General features: G+C 51.3%; 1 protein-coding gene across 2 annotated transcripts; it reads left to right on the top strand.

Annotated features, from left to right (window-relative positions):
* Positions 1-9,466: 9,466 nt before the first annotated feature.
* Positions 9,467-24,524, top strand: TCEA2 (transcription elongation factor A2; the record flags this gene model as incomplete). Of its 2 annotated transcripts, XM_084217950.1 has the most annotated exons (10): positions 9,467-9,638; positions 11,909-11,971; positions 12,590-12,695; positions 13,784-13,874; positions 18,855-18,988; positions 20,434-20,490; positions 21,165-21,319; positions 21,663-21,809; positions 23,644-23,715; positions 24,274-24,524. In XM_084217950.1, exons 1-10 carry the CDS (start codon positions 9,570-9,572, stop codon positions 24,280-24,282), a joined length of 903 nt encoding a protein of 300 aa, XP_084074076.1. In that variant the 5' UTR covers positions 9,467-9,569. The 2 variants fall into 2 exon arrangements, with proteins under 2 accessions (XP_084074076.1, XP_084074075.1); XM_084217949.1 differs by lacking the exon at positions 24,274-24,524 and having other exon boundaries at positions 20,434-20,501; positions 21,176-21,319; positions 23,644-23,745.
* Between the last annotated feature and the right edge of the window lie 1,336 nt (positions 24,525-25,860).

Here is a 25,860-nt window from a genome sequence, read left to right as displayed (position 1 = left end):
GTGCAGGAGATGCAGCCAAGAGCTGGGATCCTGCTCCCTCTGCATGCCCAGGCTGGCTGCCTCGGGATGCCTGACCTCCTTTTGGGTGCTAAGGAAAGGAAAACTGCAATTAGAATGATTTCTGAGCCTGGATTTTTTGGGAGGTAGGTTGGAGCTGCCCATCTGTGGCCCTGCAGCCAAACATGCCCATGAGAACCACGGCCATCTGCAGCTCCAGCTTGGCCCCTCTCCATGGCATTAGCCCTGGGGGCTCTCAGGAGAGGATGTGATCCCCAGGAGAAGTGCAGTCTCCCCTGTGAATACAGCTTTCTCAACAGGGCTCTGCTCTGTGCATTCCCAACCTCTGCGCCCACATGAGACAGTGGGTGGTGGCACCTCTGTGGGCATCGAGCCCCCTGGCTGGCAGCAGAAGGGTCACCCATCCTCTCTCTCACTGGGATGGATCCAGCAGCACAGGACATCCCCATCTGGGAAAGGTTGGCTGTTTTCAGGAACTGCTGTGGCTCCTGACATGGTTTAACTTTGCATGAGGCATGACCTCCACAGGCAGCAGCAGATGGCAGATGGCTGCTGGCTGTGCCATGTGCCCCTCTTCCCTTTCCCTCTTCCCTTTCCCCTCTTTTCTCTCCCCTCCCCTCTCTCCAGTTCCCCTTCAGCCCCCAGCCCAGTGCTTTCTGCTCAGGGTTTCCATGCACAGGCTGGCTTTTGCTCAGAGGAAGGTGGCTGCCTGATTTCTGAACATCACCACAACCAGGCCTGGAGGAGGAGGAGCCCTTTGCAGCATCCCTGGAAGGAGGAGATTCCTTTGCAGCATCCCTAAAGTGACAACCTTTGCCAAAGGTTGCAGCCCACCCCACTGCACACAGGATCTCGTGGCCACCTCTGTGCTTCACCAAGGCTTTTGCTGCCCAGCAGAAAGAATGAGGATGTTGCTGAGAGAACCACACCTCACACAGACAGGGAAAGGCATGTGGAAGAGAAGAATTTTCACTCAGAGTGGGGTAAATGCTGCTGTGGCTCTGTGCCTCAGTTTCTCCATGTCTTGTACAGGGCATGGGTTGACCCAGTCTCCTCAGGACCTATAGAGACAACAACCTCCCCAGCAAAGGGCAGGATGTATCTCTGTCAGAGTGCTTCTATCCTCAGAAAGAATGATTATAATAATTACAACAACAACAATAATAATAATTACAATAATAACACTAAGAATAAAGAGAAGGACCTGAGAGCATTCTCTCTTGCCAGCAGAGGAACAACTTTTGCTTTTAGGTGCTGCACTGGGGACATTAAGGGAAGGGAAAGGGGATGTGCTGCATTTGCAGCTCAAAACCCCAAGAATTGTGACATCTCTCCCATAAATTGGCCTAAAAATGCAATTTTAAAGCTTGTCACAGGCAGCATCATTTTCTTTGCTTTCAGATTTCAGAGCATCCTTTGTGCTGCAGCTCGGAAAATCCCCCAGCAGCCGAGCTGGAGCTCGGGGATGCTGGGAGCAGTCACGGAGGGGTTTGGCACAGGGATGCAGGGTGGGATGAGGAGGGTGCTGCGGACCCCCGGGGCTGTGCCGATGCCGGGGATCCCCGTGGCTGGCGGAGCGCAGGGGGCCGGGGCAGGAGGGAGGCGGCAGGGAAGGGCTCCAAGGGAAAGGCTTTGTTCGCGGGCCAGCCGGGAGCGTGCGAGGGCCTCCGGGCTCCAGCGTTTCTCCTCCACTTCGCTCCTGCTGTGTGCGGGAGCCGAGCCAAGGTGGAGCACGGCGGGGTGGAGCGGGTCCCTAAGGAAGGCAGGGGACAAGGGACGGCCGTGCATTTGGCCCTTAAACTGCCTGGGAAAGCAGCTCTGTCTTTCCATCTCCCCCCAGGGCTCTTCTCTCACCAAAGCTGAGGTTGTTTCCCAGGCTGCTTGCCCTGAACACCTCCACCTCTGCCCTTTGCCAGCGACCCCTCCTCTTGGCCCATGGAGCCCGTGGATCTGCAAGCTCAGGGGAAGGATAAGGAAAGGCTCACGACAGAATGGCCCTTCGAGGAGCGCTCGAGCTGCAGAAATAAGGTTAAAGGCTCTTATCTGATGGAGCTGCAGCCTTGCCAAAGCCTGTTGCTATCAGCTCGGGACACATGTGCTATTGGCAAAGCTTCGGGGACACAATAATACAAACAGTTTTCATTGTCGAGTCAACAATGATGGGAGAAGGAGCCTGGTGCTATTACCGGTATAAAAGGCACTGTAGGAAAGCTCAGGACAGGAGGATGCAGTCGGGATCAACAGCAGGCTTTAGCAGATTACAGTTATATTTGTATTCGGGAAGGAGAAACCTTCCATCCCCAGTGGGCTGGAGCCAGAAAGATGGAGCCAGCGGTGGGGGTTTAGGCTGCAAGGAAAAACTCTTAGAGCAGCAGTGGAAGCAGCTGCAGCAAAGTGCTGATGGCAGAGGGTTTGGACAAGGGCAGGTTTGCAGCACGTCAGCCCAAGGTTGTGCTCTGCTCGAGAGGAGTCATTCAGGGAAAAACTCACAGCTGCAAGGCAAGAGAGGCTGGGCAGCAACAGCCCGAGGCTTGCACATTTTCACTAAATCCTCCACATTTTCACTAAAAAGTCTGTTTATTTAGAAAAGCCAGTGTTTGCAGGGTGGATGGGTGATGTGGCACTCACTGTATCCAGACCCTGCTGTCACTTGGGCAGATTTGAGGATGATGGGGAGAAGGTGGGTGCCTCCATAGGGCTGGTGCACAGAGGCCAGGCAGTACCTGTGTGCTTCAAACACATCTTTCCAACACCTCTGTTGCTTACCCCCACATTCCTTCTCCTCAGCCTTCCTGGCCCCTGTCAATCTGAATGGGGCATTTTTGGAGAACACACACTCCCATGCCACCCCATACCCTCAGATGAGGATGGTGAGGTGATGGACAGCATCATCTCTATTGTGCCCATGGTAGTGAGGAAGAGGATGCAGGTTTGCCAGCTGTTGTGCCATGGTGGCAGGAGTCAAGCATCTATCTATCTATCTATCTATCTATCTATCTATCTATCTATCTATCTATTATCTATCATCTTTCTGTCATCTCAGGCACAAAAGCCTCCCCACCATGGGGGGCCGTGGGAGGCTGAAAAGCCGGACAGGAGGTCAGGAAATTGTTGGCTAATGTCAGGGACCGAGTGGGGCCAGGGTGGCCATTCCCACCGGGAGCGATGATGTCAGGCGGCGGCCGGGGCCAGGAGGCAGGAAGCCCAATGCAGCCAGCGAGTCTGTCCTCCTTGGACTTCCCCATGCGCTTTCATGAACAATGCACCTCGTGTCAGGGACACTGGGAGGCAGGTCCTCCTTCACTTGGGACACTGCAAGGTTCATCCTCCTACGCTGGGAACACTGTTGTGCTGTTCCAGGTGCTGCTTGTTGCTCATGCGAGCTCTGGGATGGTGCTGGTATTGCACCTTTTGCAGGGGGATTTGGTGTGTCTGCTGCATCGCTGTGAGGTTTGGAGGTGACAGCTCTGCTGCTGTACTGTACTGCTTCCCTGGCACATCTGGCCTTGTGTGGGGGGGACACAGGCTGGTGAGCTCCAGAGGAAGTGCTTGGAGAAAGGATGGCCATGCCAGCTGCTGGCCCTCTCCCACTTCCAGCTCAGCTCAGACAAGGCACATACCTGCTTTAAGCATCCAGCCATGCCTGCTTCTGTGTCCAGATATTCCATCTGGAAGTGGAAACAGCAATTACTCAAATGTGACAGGAAAGGCTCTGTCAGCCTGAGACACTTAGGGAAGCTGTGAGATGTGGAAAAGCCTCTCCAGGCTACAGGTCCCCCCTGAGGTGAGGAGCGTCCATGGCCCTGCCTGTATCCTCCCAGCCCAGGCAGCTGGGGCTAAGTTTTCCATCTTGGCCCCTTTGTGAACTGAGCGGGCATTCAGAGCGGGCAGGGGCTGCAAATGGGGTGGCTGGGTCAGGGTGAGACACCTGGTCACAAACAGCAAGAGGGAGAGGGACTTCCTGAGGACAGCGAGCTCATGGGTGGCCCCAAGGACTCGAGCTCGGCCTCTTCCTCCACCCCACCCAGCACACCCTTGTTTTCGCAGGGGTGCCCCCGCGCCGGGGCCGCCGCAGGCTGCGTTTGCCAGCGGCTGGCAGCGATGGCTGTGCTGGTGCCGACAGGCCGGCTGGCATGCTTTCCCCCAGGGAGGCTTTAGCAGGAGGCTGTGCATTTCTGGGAATTGTGTTGGTTATTGTTCGAGCTGCAAGTGTGCGGCGCGCTGATGAGATCAGGGCTCGGTGCTCGGCGCTGGGGCAGCGGAGCCGCTGCAGAGCCGCTGATGGGGCGATAAGCGGGACAAGGTCCTTATCTGTGCTGCCATCGCCGCGGGGAGCAGAGGGCACGGCACAGCCGCGGTGACCTGGCTCTGCTCTGTGAGGGCACCGAGGAGGGAACACGCTGCCTTTGCCCTCCGGCAAACCACGGCTGAACTGCTGAGGCTATTTCAGAGAAAAGGCCAAAGCCCTCCTCGCTAAGCCTCTCCTTCCTCCCTATCTGCCAGTCAATCAATCCCTGTCTCCAGCCCCTCTGAGGTCTCGATCCCAATCCTGTGTGCTCTGCCACATGCTTGCTCCTTTGCTGACAGGACACAGGTCCTGTTGATCCCAAACTCTGTGGGAGACAGTATCAGAGCTCTGCTTGCAAAAACACTGAGAGGAAGGGCTGGGGTGTTTGAGCCCTTTGCAATCCTTTGCTGAACTGAGAGGTGCCATGTTACCCCACAAGAAGTCAACCATTTTCCTCCTCCTCCTCCTCAGGAGGACGCTTCCACTGTGGCTTTTGACACAGAGCAACGCAGGAGATCTTGAGGAGGTCAAACCTGCTGCCACGGAGGGGCACTGCCATCCAGAGAGCTTCCCACTGCCCGGGTCTGGAGATCGCATGGGTGAGCAGGGACAGCATAGGAAATGCTACATGGGAAAGCCCTGTGTGGGAGCCCAGGAGCCCCTGCCTTCCCACAGCAGACTTATCAAGGCACCAGTTCAGAGTGGTGCTTTCCATGGGCCAAAAGGGAAGTGCATACACACCAGACTTCTCGGGGTCAAGGATGCTGGGCAAGCAGTGAGAGGAGAGGCTGCAGGGGGCGAGGGAGGGAACCGGGGCGTGGGGAAGGAGACACAAATAGCAAAATGAATGGCTTGAACTTCCTATGTTTTATGGAGGTGAATAAAAGGAGACAGAGAGGGGGAGAGAAAGGAGACCTGAGTGCCTGCACAGGCTCTCACGCTCACACAGGCCAGCCCAGACCCACCATCTGCTGGTGGCTGATGTGGGGTGGCAGCCTGCACCCACTTGGCTGGCATGGCTCTGGGCTGGCTGCTTGTCTGGCCCAGTGTCCCCCGGAGGCATCTCACGAAGCGTGACAGGCTGCTGCTTAGCATTTATTCCTCTCCCTGTCATTATTGTTTTGAACAGCAGCCAGTATAATTAAAATCGTTAGGAGGAAGAGGTTTAGGGAAAATCCAAAATGTCTCAGAAGAGCATCTGCAAAGCTGGAGGTCCAAACTCCACCCTGGCACTCGCGATGAGCAGGGCCCATGGGAGCCATCATCTCCTCTGCATCCTCCCTTCCATGCTCCCCATTTCTCAGGGTGGCAGAGGCTGGGCTAACACACAGGGTGGTCCTGGCCATGTTCCCCTTGCAGCTGCTGCCCACTGTAGCGAAATCCTGCAGCTTTTCTTGGTGTAGGACTTGTCCCAGGAGGTTCAGATGGCAGTGTCCCCAGGCACGGGTGCTCACCTGCAGCTCCAGGACAGATGCAGTGTGGGGATGTAGGGAGTGGAGGACACAGAGCCTCTGTGGGCTGCTCTTCCAGAATGGCATGCATGAATCCTAAAATATCTCCTGGGAACCATGATGCTTTCTGTTGTGTTAGGAGTGTATGTGCCACAAGAGGAGGTGTGGAGAGGTCCCTTGGCTCCTCAAAGGGGAAAACAGGATGGTCTGTAAGACAGAAATGGAAGTCACCATTAATGCCACATTCTCCAGGTTTCCTAAGTGTTTGAATGGAGCATTTAACTGCTCCAGAGTCAAATGGCCCCAGTGCCAGGGCTAGGAGATTAAGGACATCAGACAGATGCAGCAAGAAGGGGAAGAAAAGGCAGATCCCTACCTCCATTCCAGGGCTGGCACAAGTGGATGGTTAGAGGATCAGCCAGGAGCCCTCCAGCCAAGGCTGAGGGTGAAAACGAGGGGAAACACATGAAAACCATGAGGGTGAAAAGGAGGGGAGACACATCAAAACCCGGACGGGAGACAGATCAAAACTCCTCCCCAAAATAAGTGGTGCTCTGGCAAAGCCTACAGCAGCTGCTCCCATCTCCTGCCTCAGCATCTCCCAGCTACTGATTGTCTGTTGTTCTCTGGATGGGGTCACTCATTACCAGCTCAGAGCCCAGTGTGTCACCCAGGACAGCCAGCCCTCCAAACAGTGACCTGCTGAGGTCCTGGAGATGTGAGCACCCCTGAAGTTAGGGGGTGTCTCAGGACAGAGCTTCCCTGTAGGTTTTATGGTGGGTGGATGGACAAAGCAGGCCCAGGAGCGCCTCTCATCTCTGCTTTTTCCAAAAGTGGACCAGACCAAGCCTCTGGTGGTTGGGAGCAGAGAAAGGGTGGGGTTTCATGGCTGATCTCCAAATGACTTGAACTTACTGAGGATAGTGGAAGCAACTTGATCCAGCCCATTCGCTGTGTTCAAATCTGCTGAGAGTTGCTTGGGAAATACAGTAGCCCAGTGGAAAAAACAGGTGAGATTTTGTGGGGTTTTATTTTGCAGGAAACTTCTCCTGGCTCTCCCAGATCTGCTTGCCAAGGGCAGCTGCCAGCAAGGCACCACAAACAGAGACTTTCAGGGAGTCTCTTGGTGTGCAGGGGTCAGCAAAAGCCCCCTTCCCAGCCTCTCCCTGATGGACTCGCCCCTGCTCTGTTTTTAGCACATTCAAGTAGCTGCTTTCACAAGAGGTAAAAGAAAGTTCATGGATCCGTTGACAGATCACCCCAAGCGGGAATTTCTCTGGGAATTCCTGCAATAGCAGGTTGGCTCCCGCGGAGGTGGAGTTTCCTCTGGATCTACCTCCACCCAGGCTTGGGGAGCGTTCTGGCCACAGGCTCCACGCCTGGGGGGCAGGGCTGAGCGACGCCACTGCTGCTTCCCAGCCAAGGTCAGCCAGAAACCCTCCCTGCTCTGCAAGCGCCTGGCCTGTGGTGTCCTGTTAACCCTTGGGAAGAGTGGAGCCGTAGGCCAGCAGGGTTGGACTGCAGAGCTGCCCCGTGCCCACGGGCAAAGAGCGGGGGGAGACGTGCCCAGCAGGCATGTGGGGCTGCAGGCGTGAGGGTTTTGTGCCATTCTATCCTCGGGGACCCGCTGGCAGGCAGGCAGTGGTGGGCCCTGGGTGAGGCTGCTTGCCACTGCAGGAGGCCAGCGCTGGCAGGGTGATGGCTCCCGCTCGAGGCAGGGCGCGACGGGGTGATGGCGCTCGGCATCAGTGACTGTGTGCTCTGGAATCTGAGACACGTCCCCGGCCATACTTGTGGTCAGGAACCATCTCTGCGTTGCAGCGACACAAACCACACTGACAGTGGCAGCAGTGCCGCTCGAGCGTGTCTCTGACGCCAAGGACCGGCGTGACCCGACCCCACACACGGGACAGGCAGCTGCTCACTTCCAGAAGCTCCCCTTGCTGGGACTTGTTTTCTCCTCCCTAACAGAGGTGGGCCTCTCCAAAATGGCACCCCCTGACTCCACAGCCAGACCCTGCCAAGGGTTGGAGGATTTCCAGGTGCTGCACAGGCTTCAGACCGTGGGGTGGAGGGAACTCGTGTTCACAAACATGAGGCCAAGCCAGGAAGTTTCAAGGTGTCATGCCAGGGAGAGGGTCCAGGGCTCACTTTTGGTCTGGGACCACCTTTGCTGCCTCAGGGATGAACTGACACGTGTCTCATACATCCAGAGAGCAGCTCTTGCTCAAGGGGATTCCAGAGCTCCATGGTATTTCTATAAATCTCCATGGTATTGCTATAGAGAGCAGCAAGCTGGCAGCAGATTTGAGGGTCAGGCACTCATCAGAGCTTTAGCACTGATCTATTCAATACTTCCCTCTCTGGAGGTATTCAAAACCCATTTGAACAAGTTCCTGCGTCACCTGCTTTAGGTGACTCTGACTTTGAAGGGGGGCTGGACAATCTCCAAGCCCTTGAACCCTACCAATTCTGTGAGTCTGTGATTATGCCCTCAGTGACTCAGCCTGCCCCAGGACAGAGTGCAGCTGGAGATGAGTGCTGGGGATTCTGGTTCCCAAGACCTGACTGTGCATCCCGAGGCCACACGTAGCATATCCCTGTGCTTTCACATGATCTGCAGCTCCACCAGGGCAGGACACGGCCGCTCTTCACCAGCACAATCAGGGCCCTCTCTCAAACAGTGCTTGGCGAGGGCTGTGCAGGCGGCTCTGCATGGAAGTTCTCCCTCTGCCAGGAACCAGCTGGAGGGAGCGACAGCGCTCAGCAGCAGCTCCCGGGGGATGCGCTGCCCTCGCACAGTGTGCGAGTGCCATCTACAGGGGGTCCAGCCTGGACCCCCAAAGCATCTGTCCTCTTGCCACTGGTAACTGCTGTCCAGTCCCCAAGGCCGTATGAGGGGCACAGCCTCGGTCCATCCAGGGAGCATTTATCCAGTTTATCCAGCAGTTTATCCTGCACTGCTCCGAGGGTTCTGCACAGCCATGGACAACAGTCACAGTCACAGAATGGTTTGGGGTGGAAGGGGCCTGTAAAGCTCATCTTGTTCTACCCCCCTGCCACGGGCAGGGACACCTTCCACTACCCCAGGCTGCTCCAAGCACCATCCAACCCGGCCTTGGACACTTCCAGGGATCCAGGGGCAGCTTCTCTGGGCACCCTGTCCTGCGCTGTCACCACCCTCACAGGGAAGAATTTCTTTCCAATATCCCATCTAACTCTGCCCTCAGTCAGTGTGAAGCCATTCCCCCTTGATCTGTCACTCCAGCCCCTTGTCCAAAACCTCTCTCCACCTCTCCTCGAGCGCCTTTAGGCACGGCAAGGGGCTTTAAAGGTCTGCTCGGAGCCTTCTCTTCTCTAGGCTGAACCCCGCAGCTCGCAGCCTGTCTCCCCTGCAGAGGTGCTCATTATCTCCGTGGCCTCCTCCGGACCCGCTGCAGCACACGGGACACGGCTGTTCCTGCCGTGCCGTGGCACAGCCCCGCGGGTGGGGGCCGGGGGTCCCTCAGCCCCGGCTCCGCTCCGAGCCCCCTGCGCGGGGCGAGCCGCAACCCCCACAGCGCCCCCGGCGGCCGGGCGGCGCCGCGCGGGACGGCCGCGGGGCACGCTGGGAGATGAAGTTCCGCCCGTGAGCGGGGCTCCGGCAGGTGGCGGGTGGAGCTGGCGTCCCGAGGACTACAACTCCCGTCGTGTCCCGCGTGCGCCCGCCCTGACTGCGGCACCGGGGGCTGAGGTGGGCACCGGGCACCGACCGCAGCTCCCCCCGCCCGGACCCCCGTCCGGCCCCGGCACCGATCCCGGGGAGCGGCGAGATGGGCGGGGAGGACGAGATCGTGCGTATTGCCAGGCGCCTGGACAAGATGGTGGCCAAGAAGAACGCGGTGAGTGGCGGCGGCAGGGCCCCCGCAGCCCGGTTGGCGTGGGGAGCCGCCCCCTGCCAACCGGGCTCTTGTCTGGCGGACGCGCCCCCTCCTTTCCGCAGGATCCCCTCCTCGCTGCCGCTCTGGTGGACCCTCGCCTCTCCTTCGCTGCCCGTTGTCAGGGGCCTCCCCCTTCCCAGACCCCATTTTGGGAGCCTCTCCTCCAGTGCCGCTCCGGTCATTACATTGTGCTGGAGCAGACGCTCCCCCCTTTAAAGTGGGGCTCCCTCCCCCGGGCCCCGTCGCCCTCTCCCTTCCCCAGCCTTTGCGGAGGTGTGGGATCCACCCACTGCCACTTACTGGGCGGGGAGCCCTGTGTGCCCCTTGGGTGCTGTGGCGCTCTCCAGTCCCATTCTGATCCCCCGCGCCCCAGGCCTCCGGCATCCCCAGCCGACATCTCAGCCCTCCGGGGCTCACCCTGTGCTGCCTGCCCGGTGTTCCCCTCCTGGAGAGCATCCTCAGCCCTGCTCCTCTGTCCCGTTGGGAGCTCTTTGCAAGGGGAGTCCCCACCACAGCGTCCTGGGGCTCCGGTTTACCCTCGGGGAAAGCCCCTGTGCTGATGGATTTGCTTCCTGCATCTCCATCCCACACCGGCACCTCTGCTCACTGCCGTGGCCTCTGGAGTGCGGAGGGCTGGCCAAGCTGCTGTCTGCACTCGGGGACTCTCGCAGAGTGTGCTGTGACCCGTGTGACAGCCTGGGGGGACAGGAGCCGGTGTTTTCCAGCTTAATGGGGTATATCAGTGCCTGTAGGAACAGTGCCATGCAAGTGCTAAGGCAGAAAGCTGACAAGGGTTTGTGACAGAGGTAGGCTGTGCATTTGTGTTTGGGGTGGGGGACAGGAATTTTGGGGCTGGGAAGGGCTGTGAGGAGTGGGAGATGATGGGTGAGGAGGGGGAGGGATTAGAGGAGTGTGGTACTCTGTGGTAGGATGCTGGGTGCTGTTACCACATGAACTTTTGAATGTTGGACTGACCTTGCCAGCCGAAGGTAGGGCGTGCACTTCACTTGTGTCACTGTTGGAACAGCCCAGGGAAGTGTGTTTGGGCTAAAGCACAGCCTGTGATGTCTGTTCTCACTGGTGGCTGGTTTTCAGCATCAGTGTTGAAATAGGAAAGGAGCAACTTAGCAGGATTTGCTTCCAGCTTCATTGGGAAAGAGGCAGCTTCTTACAGGAGGGGTATGCAACATTTCCTCTTGGCTGGCATTTGAGACAGTGCTGAACTGCAGCATGCTGTGTGTTGGAAGGTGTGGAGCTGCCTGAGAGGGAGGTCCGTCGTTCTGGGTACGGTAAATGTGTGTGGTTTATGCTGGCGTGAGTTGCTTGTGTGCACACTGAAAGCTTTGACTCTGCTTTGATTCGAGCAGCTGTTCTGTAGGGTGGATTGCAGCTGGATTGCTTCCTGGGATGAGTTGGAAGCAGCCCTTCTGCATAGGGAGGACGGGATGTGAGGGCAGGGCTGGCAGTGCAGGCGGCTTCGCTCTCCTACAATGGTGGCTGTGCAGGCCTTGTGCTGCAACTGGGCTTGGAGTGGTCGGTGTTGTAAATGAGCTGCTAAATGTGAACACTGGAAGCCTTGTTTGAGGGAAGGGGGTTGGGAGGAAAGAGCCAGCTGAATGGAGGCAGCCCTACGCCAGGCTGGGATATGCTAGAGGGAGACAAGTGATTTCCAATTCTCTGAGTGACTGCCAGTTTTAGGTATCTGCAGATTCCTCGTCAGATGTTTCCTGGTCCTGGGTTCTGGGATGTAGAGATGATGTAAGGAGATTTCACAGAACAAGTTTCAAGTGACCAACTCTTCAGCATCACAGCTTGCTGGCTTTGTTCCTGGTCTCTCTTTTCTCCTGAGCACAGTGGGGTATTAATATGAAAACTAGGAAACAGCTACATGGAGTCACTGGCAGTTGTAATTCAGAGTGTGGTTTTCAGGTGTTAAAAATGTTCAGTGTGCCAGTAAGAATAATAAACTAGTTCTGCACTTGCACCATACACAAGCAAGAACCTGTAGCACTCCACTGATCTGTTTTCCCCATTCCAATGATTTAGGTGCCTTCTGGTTGCAGGATCTACTGTCTGTGTGGAACAGCACCCAGCAGTGCATTTGCTGATGTTTCAGGGAATGCTTGTTGGTGTTTTTCCCTTTGAATTCAACTTTCTGTGTCTATTCCCAAGCTGTTGAATTTCTTTAATAAAAGCTGAGGCACTCATTCTCTTTTTCTTTTCCTCTCCAGGAAGGTGCAATGGATTTACTGAAAGAACTGAAAAGTATGCCTATGACTTTGGATTTACTGCAGGTGAGTTGCACATTTATGGTAAGAAGCTTAGGTTTACATCTGGATGAGTTCAAAATGTTGTCTAAATAAACGTAATAGATTTCCTCACACTTCTCACCTCATGCAAAGAATAAAAATAAACATTAAATCCAACAAAATAGTGCAGAAGTTGGGTTTTGGACTGGCAGTTAAAGAGCTCTGGGTCACCATGTGTGTAACTGCTCAAATCTTGTTTGTAGACTGCAAAAAGAGGAAAGACTGGGTTAAAGTAGCAAACACAGAGGGCAGTCGTGGGAGAAGTTCTTTGTAATGTTGATATTTAGAACAGTGGGGAGGAGTGAGCAGAATGACAATTTGGAGTGTGTGATGCATCTTGGAGTTTTTCACTCTGAGCTTGAATGTCACAAGTGTGTAGGGAAGGGATTTGTGGGAGGTTGGATGTGTCTTCTGTTCAGCTGTGCAAGCTGGAGAGTGTCACCTTGCTCTTCCGAAATTGTAAGGGTCATAGAATCATTCTGCAAGCCTTTGGATACTCCTGTCTTGGTCATGGCTTTGACTTTGTCGTGGTTATTTGAGATTTCAGTTAGTAACTAGTTTTGAGTCTGTTCTAGAGTGGTTCACTGGGTTGTTCCCTTGCAGTCCACCCGCATTGGGATGTCGGTGAATGCGCTGAGGAAGCAGAGCACAGACGAAGAAGTGATATCACTTGCCAAATCCCTCATCAAATCTTGGAAGAAACTTCTTGGTAAGGAAATCAGCATGTTCCTGTCAGATTCAGCTTGTGAACAAGCTGCCTTCAGTGGGAGGCTGAATTTTTTGGGAGAGCTTATCTCTTGATCTGAATAAACATTCTAGCAAATCAGCCTTTACAATTCCACCCTCTCTGTCTTTCAAGTTTTGTGTCCTATCATGCATCCCTCTAGATTTAGCTCCTGTTTAGCCAGCTCATCATTGGAAGAGCATTGAAAGCTTCAGGACTATTAACTTATACTTCATCACATAGTAATAAGCAACGTTATTTGTAGAAACTATCTGTGCTCTGAACCCTCTGCTCCCACTTGTGCTCTGCATGGCATTTGCACCATGTGTGCTGTCAGCCTCATGCGGCAGCCCAGGAAGGGAAGTGCTGGAATGGATTTGGGGTGGTGAGTTGGAGAAGGATCTGAGTTCACCATCTTGTAGATAAACTCACATGGACCATTTCCAGCTGGGGAGGCTTTCCCTGTTATGGGCTCCCATTTCTTGCCAGGCTGGATGAGTGTTAAAAGGGCTCTTTTCCTGTCCTGCCTGATTTGTTACCTCCTCTTAGGTGGGGTGTGTATTGGCTAGACAGACAATTTACCTCTGGGTCAAACTTGTTGTACAGTGTCAAGAAGGTCCTCTCCAGGATTGTGCTGTTGGCTTTCAGCAGCACTTGGGAATCAGAAGAAGCTGTAATTCCACAAGGACCAGCCTGTACTGGCCCTTCAGCTGGTGTTGGCTGGAAATTCTGCTTTTAGTTGTGCTTCAGAGAACTTGATCTAATCCCTGCTCAGCAGCCTCTGAAAGAAACTTTTGTGAAGAGGCATGTCTTGTGAGGAAGCTTATCTCCCAGGCAGGGAAACTGATTGCTCTCTAGTTTGGTGAGGAAAGCTTTTGTTTGAATTATTTTTTACTTGCAGGCAAGGAGAAGGTCTGTTGGGAAGCAGGAAGGCCATAAAGGCATTTTCTCCTGATTCTTTTTGGGAGAATAGTAACTTTAGGCCAACAGTGGGTAGTGTGAAAACACTGAGGAGTATAGGCAGGGCTGTAGCATAAAGATCGGTTCTGAACTTATTCCTCTTTTGAACATAGATGCTTCTGAGGAAAAAAATGAGGACAAAAAGAAAAGCCTGTCTTTGCCAACATCTTCCTCCAGGGAGACTGGTAACTCAAGAGACCAAAGGTAATACTTCCCTTTTACCAAAGATGACTCTGTTGGAGCATTTAAGTTTTCTTAAGGCACATTACTTTAATTTTTAAGTGTCTGAGTCAGGAATTTTGTATAGTCACATTTCTGGTCAGAGATGCTGGAAGTGTTTCTTCTTCAAGATTGATCTGTGTGGTGTTAATGATTAACAGAAATACACATCTAAAAATACAGTGGCTTTAGTGAGTTTTTAAATTTTATTCATATTTTATTTAAAGTTTTTTACTCTTGGGTATGTGTTGTTTTTTATAGTAGTGGCCTAGTAGTAGAACATTCCCCTATTCTTTTTTATGCTGTGTTTTTATGCGTTTTTGTTTATTTCTAACTTTGAACTCCTTAGAATTAAGATTATTTTTGGCCTTTGCAGTGGATGGGATTGATTGATACATTACTAAAGTAAAACTTCCATTTCTTTGTCCTTGACAAATCCCAGCAGAAGTCCCCTTTTCCCTGTGGCTGATGTCCCCCAGCTGGCAGGTCAGCTGCATGCTTGCTCCTTGCCATGCCTTGGATGCTGCATCCTGTTTCCACTGCCTGTGACTGCAGTTGTTGAGTGCAGACAGTGATCAAAGGGGAGGGGAAAAATGGGATTTAAAGCTTTCTTCTAGAAATTTCTCCCAGCCTCAGATCCCAGGAGGGTGTGTGCTTCCTAGATTTGGCTCTTAAGTGATTTAGCCAATTTCCCAATTTTGACAGAAGATTTAGAGTATTCAGGCTGTAGTCCTGCTGGCTTGCAGGATTTTCCATGTTTGCAGCCTTTGTTTGTTACTTTCTTGTCACTTCTTTGGTTTTGCTCAGCTCTCTCAAGGCTTGGCACTTCAGGGTGAGCCTTTGCAGCTCGATCCAGAGCTGCTGATGGAGAGAAGGCTGCTGATGCTCCATGACTTTAAATGATTGGTATCTTTAGTTATCTTCCTTCCATGAAATGGCAAAAAGGATTTGCTAAGTAGTGCAATGAGAGGACTTGGGAGACCACAGCCAGGATGGAGCTCAGTGATGCAGTGCAGAGTGGAAGCCAGGGCTATCCAGATCTGTGTGGCATTTCACTCAGAACAGGATCTTGGGTGTAGGTACAAAGACAAAACCCCTCCTTGCTGCCTTCTTGCTTTGTCACTTATTTTGGAGTATGCAGGGTGGAGCTGTCTGTCTTGTGCTGGTGATGTTCCCTTGTGCCTTAATGTGCTGCAGTTTGATGGGGTTTTTTAATCCTTGATGCTTTTTACCTGTATTCAGCCTCCATCTTCTGACTAGCAAAGCATTCCCTTGGCTGTGAAGGATGAACAGAAGCCAATGGATTAGTGTAGCCTAGACCCAGGAGCAGGGGCCAGCTTCTGGTGTTAGTCTGTTGAGCCAGGCTCTCTTCCAGAGACAGGAATGTTTTTTCTCCAGTCCTGCAAAATAAACTACTAATCTGCCTTAAAAAAATAATAATTTATTGGCAGAGGAGAGTTTCTGTTCTTTGAAGCTGAGACTGCAGTGGAGTCAGACTGGTTGCTCAGTGTGTGATAGCTGGTTCAGATGAGGCTGCTGTCATAACACCAAAGAAATCAGTTTGTATTCAGATATTTCAGCCTCTTAGTCTGTTAGATTTTGGCTACGCCTTCCATTTTGGTCAGGGAGAAATATTTGACTAACTCTTAGCCTGAAGCTCATCTTGCTTTCTGGAGCACAGATGTAGAAATCCCTGTGTAGTGACTGAAGCTATCACTGCAAGACCTGAAAGCTCTGAGCCAGCCAGCGTGGAGCTGGCACCTGTGAATTTAGATAGTGCATTACTCTAATCCAAAGCATATTCTGTTGTGCTGTAGAGTTTCAGACCCATAGTGTAGTACATTTTAATGAGCTGTGTCTAATGTTTCTGTCTCTGGCAGCATGAGGTTTTTCTTTTCCAGGATTCTCTAAACTGCCTTTATTAGGAGGTTTTGGATCTGTGGCCTGAATTTAGCTCTTCTGTGGCATTTTCTTCCAGTGCAGCCCTGAGTTCTGTTTGCAATCCCTGGCTGCTGCTTTGCCACCATTTTGTTCCAGCATAGCCTTGTTTTATGTATAAACTTTTGCTGCCTGGATAGATTTACAAGCTCTTTCTCATGTTTAACAGGAACAGTGTGAACCACAAGGATTTCCTGAAATAAGTCTTCTAGGTGTGTTTGAGCTCTATTTCCCAGTGATTCTATTTATAAACTAACCTCTAAACCTTAATAAATAATTTTCTGTCTTTGGAATGGCTGAGAAGTCTGTTTCATCTAATTCTTGAGGGATCAGCTCTCATCTTAGTGCATGGTTGATGTGTGTGTTTGCAGGCCAAATGTATGTTTCCTCATCAGCTAACAGAAGTGGGACTACCATGTATCTTGTTGAGCTTTTTTCCACCTCCAAGGAATAAATATCTAAATATTCAGTTGCAGATAGAACCTTCCTGAAAGTCAAATATTACCTCTGCAAATACAGGATTGAAGACCTGTGTTTGAGGACTTACTGTAGTGAAGGTCGATGTTCTGAGTTCACATTGAGGTCACTGAGTTCACACACAGCAGTTTGCTCTGTGAAACCTTTGTTGATTGCAAAATGATACAAAATTAAATCTGTAAGAACTCTCAGGAAACCCCTCCTGCAGCTCCTTCTCAGCACAATCTCTGCCCAAGCTGTCTCTGACTGGATTTTTCAAGCTCTTTGACAACCCTAGAAAACCTCAGGGCCAGGCATTTCCACAACTGCCCTTGGCGGTATTTCCAATTCATAACTCACCTTTACAGTTTAAAACTTGCTCTCAATCAAAACCTCTCTTACAAAACCCATATCTACAGCCTTCTGTGGATTTTTTTCCTATCATCCTCCTTTGTAAGGAATTTCAGGACTTGTCTCCTTTAAGTTTCTCTTGCCACAAACCACCCATATTCCTTCAGTCCTTCCTTTTACTGTGAGTATGCTTTGCCTTTGTCCTTTGGGAAGTCTAATTTTTCCAAACTATTGTATGTAACATAAGAAGCTGTGATTTTTTAGATGGGTTATTCCTGAATTATGGGTTATTCCTTAGTGTATGCTCTGGTATATGCACTCCCATGAGTGCTGCCTGTGATTTGTGTGTAGCTTCTTAAGCACAAAAGTACCTGATGGCAGTTTCTACATTCCAGATGGGAGAAAATCATCATCTAATGGATTATTTACAGGCTAAGTTGTTTCTTCTTTTTGTAACATGTGCAGTGTAAATCCTATTGAATGTTTTGAGCTGCTTGGACACAAATCTCTTCTTTAATAAGATCCTGCAGTGCTGACCAGTAAAACCAGCTGGTAAAAAGGGGTTTTATTCAGCTACTGGTCAGTAAACACAATGAGCTCACAGTACAATCTCCCTCACAGAATGCATCATCTCATTCATATAAGCAAGAAGTCAAAGTTCTGCTTTGGTTTGATGTGAGCCATTTGCTGAATGTTCACTGATGGATGCTTCTGAAAAGAGCTTGGTGAGGTTCTGAACTGAGGAAATCTGGTAGCCCTAGGGGTGATCTGTGGGATTTGAGCCAGACTGGATATGACCTTAGTCACAGGAGCTCACAGGATAAGTCCCTAAAGTCCTCTGGCTCAGTTTGTGTGGCAGCAGATTCGGAAGGTTTCCAGCTTAGTGCTGTTTTTTTGTGGGCTGACTAATCCCTTCCAGGACAGTGTAGTGGAAGTGCTTGTTCATAACAAATTTAGTTTTGATGGCAAAGAACTGGCAGTAGTGACCCAGCTTAACAGAATTTGTCAAGCCACTTGGATCTTCAAGAGGATATTGCCGGCATGCCATGGTGAAATGTTGAGGTTTCTTTTTTTCCCTGTCTCTTCGTGCAATAATGGTACCAGGCATTGGCCATAAATACAGGGCATTTTAAAGCCAAATCACCAAAGCCAGAGCAATCTCTGCTGAAAAAAAAAAAAAGCTATTCTGCTGCCTAGATTTAGGGGGTAGAACAAAGCTCTAGAAAATCATCTGTGATTCATACTAACCCAGATCTTTTACCAGCAGTATTTGCAGGGCTTACTAACGCCATGTGCAGATGTTAGGCTTGCTGCGTGCACAACCAGCTGAGCTGCTCATTGAGGTTCCTTCTCTGCATGCAGACCCCGCAGCAGTGACTCAGCCTGCCCACATCATGTGCTGATTGTGCAGGCAGGTCTCCATCCTGCTCCCCTGGCAGGTGACCCGACTGAGTCAGCCACAGCAGGCAGGTGTTTGCATTCCCTTGCCTGTGCCCGTGGTTGCCCGCAGATGGAAATGGAGTTATTTTTGAGAGCAAAGCGGTATTTCTTAGTCCTGTGCTAGCCTGGCCCCTGTATGAGCTGTGTGTGGCTGTGTAGAGGTGCTCTTCTGTGAGATGAGTAATCAGTGTCTCGCTCAGATTGCAGGAAAAAGGAAGAACCTTTTATGTGCTACACTTTGTTGTTGTTGTTTTTTAAATATCAAAGCTGAAGGAGCCATTTTCTTTCTTTTTCTTTGTTTTCCTTAGCACAGCTCCTTCTTCTGGAGCTTTCTGCTTGCTTTCTGCTGAGAGCAGTGATAGGCCTGGTGTCCTGCAAAGTTAAAGAGGGAAGAAGTACCATGAATCTGCACTGCACTGCCAAATTGAGAGTGGTGATGGTCCCAGATGTCCTGAGTGTATTTGGGTTACTGGGGGTGTTCAACAGTGATGTTTTCACTTGATGCCCAGTGGTGCAGCAGCTGATGTGTGTTGAATAACACAAGATGATTGGCAGGGTTGTTCATGGATTAGATCTCTGCTGGCAGCCAGCAGTGTCCACAGGAGAGCTCGTGTCTGGGCTGAGGGCGTTGGCTGCCGTGTTGTGCTCTGTGCTGATTTGGGACAATGACTTTGCACTGTGTTCTGATTAACAGGATGCTTGGCCACATACCTGCTGCTTCCTTCTCTGCTCTCAGTAGCCCAAACTGAGACATTCTGACAGGTGAAGTTTTTCTTTTAGCTCCAACAAAAGGCAGGAGCCTCCAAAGACTCCGACCACCCCCAAAATCACCACCTTCCCTCCGGCCCCCATCACGTGCGACGCTGTGCGCAACAAATGCAGGGAGATGCTGACAGCAGCTCTGCAGGCTGATGGTAAGTGCTGGGGGAAGCCCTGCATTGCCTCAAGTGCTTCACAGCTCCTGGACCGTTCTCACAGAGACTGTCAGTGCCAGCTCAGCTTAGACATACTGTTCTAGAGCAGCCTTGTCAAAGGATTATTGCCAGCAGCTCAGTCTAGCCACTGGTCACCCGTTTGATGAACTGGCTGCTGTTGCAGCATTTTCAGACACTTACACAGGGACCTGGCTTGAGCTGGAGGCATGACAAAGTGTAAGTAATGGCTGTGAAGAACACAGGGTTTGTCACATAGGGTTGCAACATGGGGTGGTCTGTGCTGAAGTTAAATCTTTCAGGTGTGCGGGGATTTGCTTCACTTTCTAGATCTTTTCTGATTGCTGTTAAGTGAGGCTGTCTTCCCTGTCGCCCTTGGGGCACAAAGTGAAGCTGTAACTCAGTACATGGACTTTGTAGGAATGATGCTTATGCCAGTCAGCATCTGCTGTCAGACTCTGCTGTCTTTGCAGACCGGAGCTCCTTAAATATTGTGGTCCTCTGGATCTGGGGTAGAACAGATCCCTCTTGCATTCAGACTGTTCCATCTCAAGTGAGAGGTAACTGCAGGTACTCAGCATGTCTGGAAGTTTGAGCATCTGGTTGTGTCCACATTGCAGATCCCTTTAAAAAATTGGGGTCTAAGCACTGCAGAGTCTTATTAATTTGGAGCCAAGAAATGTAGATGACAGATGGAGAAGTTTATGAGGTCTTTATTTCTAGCCTTCCTGTGCATGTGCTTATATGCTGCATTTTCTAAGAGCTGTGCATGTTTTGCACAGCTCTTAGAAAAGCCCTTTCCATATGAAATCTGGGAAAGAGTTCCCTTGAACCTTTCCCTAAGCTCAGCTGTGCCCTACTTCCTTTATGGTGTTGGTTATCATACTGGCTGTCCAAATCCATGGCAGTTAGGCACTCTGTATGATGCTGTTTAACTGGTGTGTGGGAGAAGAGAGGAGGAGCAGACAGTCTTGAGGTGAGATGAAAAAAAAAGGAGCAGACAGTCCTGAGGTGAGATGAGAAAAAAATGCTGCACACCTCCAGGCCCTCACAGGTGGTTGGTCTGAGTAGAGTTACTTATTGAGGTGAATATCTGATGAAACTCAATTCCTGCCTATATACATTTGATTTCAATTGTATGAAAAATATATTGGAAAGTTCGGGCCAAGGCTGTTGTTAGCTCTGTCTCATGCAGTCCATATCCTAGAGAGGCACAGGTCACAGACTGGCTAGATTAATCTATTTTCATCACAGCCCTTTTCCTAAGTGTCAGAGAGTAGCAAGAGCAAAGGCCAAGATGCCATTTGATGGGAAGAGCATGTGAATCAAACCAGCAAACTGTCCAGATGTGTAGCTCAGAAATACTGAGCCTGGGGAGCCCTGGCTTGGTTGGAAGGTGCTGAGCTCCTGTTTGTGCTTTCTTACAGACGATTACATCGCCATCGGTGCCGACTGCGAGCACATAGCAGCCCAGATTGAAGAGTATATCCTTGCTGTACTGTGCTTCCTGCATGCCTCCAGCATGAAATCCATGTGCCCAAAGGAAAAACAGGATAAATGCTCTGCTGCAGCTTGTCATGGCTCTGGGTCTGTTTCTAGCTCTGCTTGGCTGGGTCTGCTAAGGAACTACCAGTGTGGAGTTGGAGCTCAGAGACTGTAATCCCTTGTTTGTCCTTCCCATCAGAGTGTTGTTTCCTGCTTTTGATTCTGCTTCCAAATACATGCAGCTTCCCTGTGCTCCCTCTTGAGGAGAGTGTGCTGATCTAGACAAAAGCAATGGAGAGGATGGAGCAGTGAGGATCAGGTTCCATGTTGATGTGAGATAAACCTTATGTGGGGAATTTGCTTGGTTTAGGAACTGTGGGGCTGGGCTCTCTCAGTGGAGGGGTTTGTGGCTGCCTTGCTGAGAGAGGGGAGGTTGTAGAACCTGAGCATAGCTGAATATTTCCAGCATGGTGAAAAAGCCCAAGCTGGAAGCCCCTGGAGTTTGGGATTGTATAAACTGGCTCTCAAATCCAGCACTGACATCCCAGAGCAGATGCTGCTGTTGTGTCCCAGCACCTCCATCCTGGCAGTGGGTGACAATCCTGATCTTCACGGGTGGCTGGGGAGTGCTTGATGCCTCTGGGCTGGTTGCAGGCTCCTTGACTGCCCTTACGCATCTACCAGGATGTCAAGAACACCGACATGAAATACAAAAACCGCGTGAGGAGCCGCATCTCCAACCTGAAGGACTCCAAAAATCCTGAGCTGAAAAAGAATGTGCTGTGTGGGGCCATCACCCCCGAGCAGATCGCCGTGATGACCTCGGAGGTGAGGGAGCCTGAGGAGCAGGGTTTGCTTCTCACAGGAGATGTCCTGAGACTTAGCTGGGCTGCTGCAAGGGTTGCAGTTTTCTCAGTAGCTGCTGCCAGAGTGCATGGAGTGAACTTGCAGTGGGGTTTGCAGTGTGGAAAGTGGTTTGTTGGGCCTTCCCATCATCCCAGGGCCCTGGGTATGAACCAGAAACCAGAATTGGAACAGGCTTTCTGTGTTAATGCCCATCTGTCAGGCTGCCTTGTCCTGTTGGCTGTTTCCACTCTAGTGGGTGTGGTGGTAAAACTGGGCAGATGTGATTTTATTGCCTTTTTTTTTTCTTTTTTTTTTCTTCTGAAAGGAAATGGCCAGTAATGAGCTGAAAGAGATCAGGAAAGCCATGACAAAAGAAGCAATCCGGGAGCATCAGATGGCCAAGACAGGAGGGACACAGACTGACCTCTTCACCTGTGGGAAATGCAAGAAGAAGAACTGCACCTACACCCAGGTTGGTTTTCCTGCTCCTGTCTTGGCCTCTGCACAGGCCATGATCAGTCATGGTCACGAGCTCACACTGCTCTGTGACAGGCCCTGCAGCACAGCACAAATTTTGCTACTGGTGGACAGAAAACACTCCTGGCTGTCTAAAATGGGCTTGTGCACATGTTTCTGTGAGCTTGTGTAATTTTTAACTCGCTTGTACAAGAGCAGGAGTTGTGCAGCACTGAGGAAGCTTTCAAAAGTTCAGTAGTGCTCTACACTGAAAGCAGGTGCTGGGAATGCTGGGATTCAGACAAGAAAGGAGTGGGTAGTGGGGGACAGGCTGCAGAAACTGACTCAGACATGTTGATGGTATTAAAAGTACAAATTAAGAATATAGATTACCTGCAGCTGGAGAAGTCCCAACTTATTTAAAATCAAATAGCATGAAATGAGTGAAACAAAAGGAATAAATGAAGCTGTGATGTGAGCAGACAGAGGATTTTTCTTCCCTGTGGCCAGCTGTTGGAAGCCTTGTGCATTACCAGTGCTTTTTAGCTCCCATGTTTGTGCCAGGCATCTGGAGATAAATGTGCCTTTGCTGTGAGTCAGTGGTTTAGAATGTGCAGATACCCAAAAATGCACCAGCAGCCACCAGATTGCTGCTGAGTGACTGCGCACAAACTGCGTGTGCAAGTGCTGGGTGAGACTCCTGCATCTGCTTGGACTTGACATATAAACACATGGAAAGAGAAGGAGATCCAGGAATCTGACCAGGGAGTTTCCTTTGGCTCAGCAGCAGCCTTGCATCCCACAGGCTGGCTCAGGCAAGGGGCCTCGTTCTGCCAGTGCTCCCAGTAACCATTCCTGGGCTGTCCCAGCACATGGCACTGTCTCCACCTGGACTGGACTGGAGTTTGAGTGCCTGGAATTTGAGCAGGAGACAGCAGTGTCCTCTAAATAGCGATATCAGGAGGCTTTCTGTATTTTGATTTGTCTTCTAGTGAAATTACTAGTGGGTGATGAGATGTAAGTCTCAAGTAGATGAACTGGCATTTATGAGCATGTTGGAAGCAGACAGTAAAGGGGGAGAATTACAGAATTTAGCTGTCCAGCATTCTTGCAAAAATTGTTAATTTCATCATGCAAACACTGTTACTCTTGCACATTGGGTAATTACACACGTAGGTCACCATAATCACCCCTCAGCACAGTTCTGCCTGACTGCTGTGGGGAGTACCAGTGTTTTCAGTCTAGATCTGCCTTGTGGTATTCAAATGCCACAAAAATCTGGTTTTTAGTAAAGTATGTGTTTCTGGCAAGAGCCAGTCAGAGGCAGCAATCACATCTGGGTTAAATATCAGAGTTCCTTAATGGCTCAAACACAAACCAGATTGGAACTGTGCAGAACCTGGTAACCCGGAGTGTTCCTGTGAGGCCAGGATGTTGGACTGCCCTGTAAATGGGAATGGCTTGAGTGCTTTTTTTATGCTCTTGTGCTTGGGACTGAGGGGTTTGTCGTGGCAGTGCTGGCCACATCCCTTCCTGGGGGACAGTTTGGGGAGGGACTAGCTGTAGGCATGTCCGCTTCCAGAGTCACCTGCAAGAAACGGACAGCAGATTGGGTTAGCAGGGAAATGTGCTGTCCCAAAAGTTGTCACTGAGGTAATGTCAGGCTGAAGGGGGTCATGATGCGTGTATGTGTGTAACACAACCACCAGGCTGATTTTACTGGAAAGCTCCTTTTGCCAGCCCAAATCTTGGTCTTTCATTGATTTTGTGAGCCCAGCACCAACCCCTGGAGGCCAGAGGGACAGGGCCATGTGTGATGCTCAGCTCTCACCTCCCTTCTGTCCCCCCAGGTGCAGACCCGCAGCTCCGATGAGCCCATGACCACCTTCGTCGTGTGCAATGAGTGTGGGAATCGCTGGAAGGTAGCGCACCAGGGCTATTACTGGCACTGAGGGGTGTTGGGGTGGCTGCACCCAGCATGCAGCAGGCACTTGGCTGCTGCTCAGAGGTGCTTGCCAAACCCTCACTGGCTCTAGAGAGTGATCTTCCCTCCCAGCACAGAGGCGAGAGCTTCTGGGTTCAACCCTGCAGACCAGCTGGGGTCAAGTGTCACTTCCACATTCTCTGCTCTCTCCTCATGTCCCTTCTTCCATAATCAGCTTCACAGTGCTTTCCCTGCTGCCTCTGAAGGTAGTGGTGATGATGTTAAGGATTTCAAAACGGCTCTTTCATGCTGTGCACAGAGCTCAGGGGTGAGCAGAAATCTCCTGGTCAGTGGTGAGCAGAAATGATGCCACTACAAATTGCCAAAGAGCCACAGTGAGAGATGCACATGGGAGCTCCCTTTGGCCACTGCTTCTGAGAACCCCCAAGCCCTTGCCAGCTTCTGAAACAAGCCCACACTGGGATCCTTACCTTTTTCTGCAGCTCCCCTTAGCAGTGAGGTTTCTAATTGGGGTTTAAACTCCCTTCTCTTGCAGTTCTGCTGACATGTGCCAAGGCCCAGAGCGGCAGCCAAATGCAGACCCGAGCGCAGCCTCCACACGCCGGCTCCCATGGCAGATGTGTTTTGTGTCCCAGTGAGTTTGCATTGTCACACGCTGAGAGCAGCAGCGGGGAGGCCTGGGCCTCGCAGAGAGCCACAGCCATGGGCTGACAGGTTGGCAGGAGAGCTCACTAAACACACCCAGTCATTACTTTCTCATCTAAGCGAGTACGGTCACTTTCTCTTCAAAACTAATATTAAACATTTTTGTCAGTTTCTGACTTTTATTTCAACTGTGTGTGAAGCACTTTGTTTTTCCAGCATGGGGACTTGACAGGCAGTCCGTGTCCAGGTGGATGAGGACTGAATAATGCCTGGAGCAGCAGAAAGTGAGATGTGACTTGCAGGCACACCCTTGGTGTGTGAAGGCTTGTTTCTGTCACCTCATGGAATCTCAACCACTGTGTCACAGCCTGGGGCAGCTGGGTGGGCAGTACTGTTCACAGGAAACAGCTTTTAGGGCAGAGATCAGATGTTGTTGCTTTCCATCTTGGCAGCATTCACTGGATTTTGCATTGATTCCTTGTCATCTTGAGCTTTTAAATGCCAACAGCATCGGCTGCTGCAAAGATCAGAATGTACTGCCCAGGTTGTAACAGACTGAGAGCAGGGTGACACCCACCCCAAACTGTTCAAAGCGAGTCCCAGGCACTTTCTGTTTGTGCTCTGCTTGTAGCTTGACAGCTGAGAAACAGCCTGGAGTTTCAGAGAGGCTTGCTGGAGAGGCTCAGGAGGAGGGAAAATGCTGCAAATACAGGAATTTTTCCAGAGGCTTGGATCTGGACAAGGTAAGGGCTAGAGGGATGGGTGGGAGCTGTTAGCACTTAGCTAACAGGAGTGGAGGAGGTTTGAAGTGAGCTCAGAGCTGGTGCTTGGAAGGGGTCAGATAAGGAAAGGATTCTGTAGCGAAGCCAGCCCCAGGTGCCACATCTGCAGATGTGACCCTGTGAAGGAGACTTGCAGAATCAGGCTCTTTCTGGGAGCTAACTAAAACCTGGTGGGGAAATTCCATCTGAGCTCACAACAGCTTTCAGCCAGACTTAAAATCCCTCTTCTTTCCTTTTCATAGCCTTTAACTGGGGTGATGCAGAGTTTGGGGGACCCCAGCAATGTCTGTGGGTCTGAGGCTGCCCAGGAGCAGTGCTGTGCCCTCCAGCTCTTGTGCTGACGGGCAGGGCAGGAGCATTTGCAGTCACATCTCTCATGGCATCGCTTCCCTCTTCCAGAGTGAAAAACAAGTATTTCCACTGGCTTCCCAGCATGCCAGACAGCAGACATTGAGCAGAGACCTCGGAGATGTTTGGAGAGGAGTGAGCAGCCACATGAAAGCAGCGGAAAACGTGCTCCCAGCCCCTTTGAGGGCTGTGCTGCTCCGGAGGCAGGGATCCCACCAGCATCCTTCGCTCAGGGCTTTCACTTTACAGGGTGCAGCCAAGTCTCCCAAGAAGGAAAATATTCAAAGACGCTGACAACTCCTTTAAGCCTCACGAGTCTTGTGGTGAATGGGATTATTCAAGCCAGG

This window comes from Fringilla coelebs (assembly GCF_963513975.1).
Source record: "Fringilla coelebs genome assembly, chromosome: 18".
NCBI classification, from domain to species: domain Eukaryota; kingdom Metazoa; phylum Chordata; class Aves; order Passeriformes; family Fringillidae; genus Fringilla; species Fringilla coelebs.
Note: the sequence above shows the minus strand (reverse complement) of the source record. Positions and strands in the feature narration are given on the sequence as shown.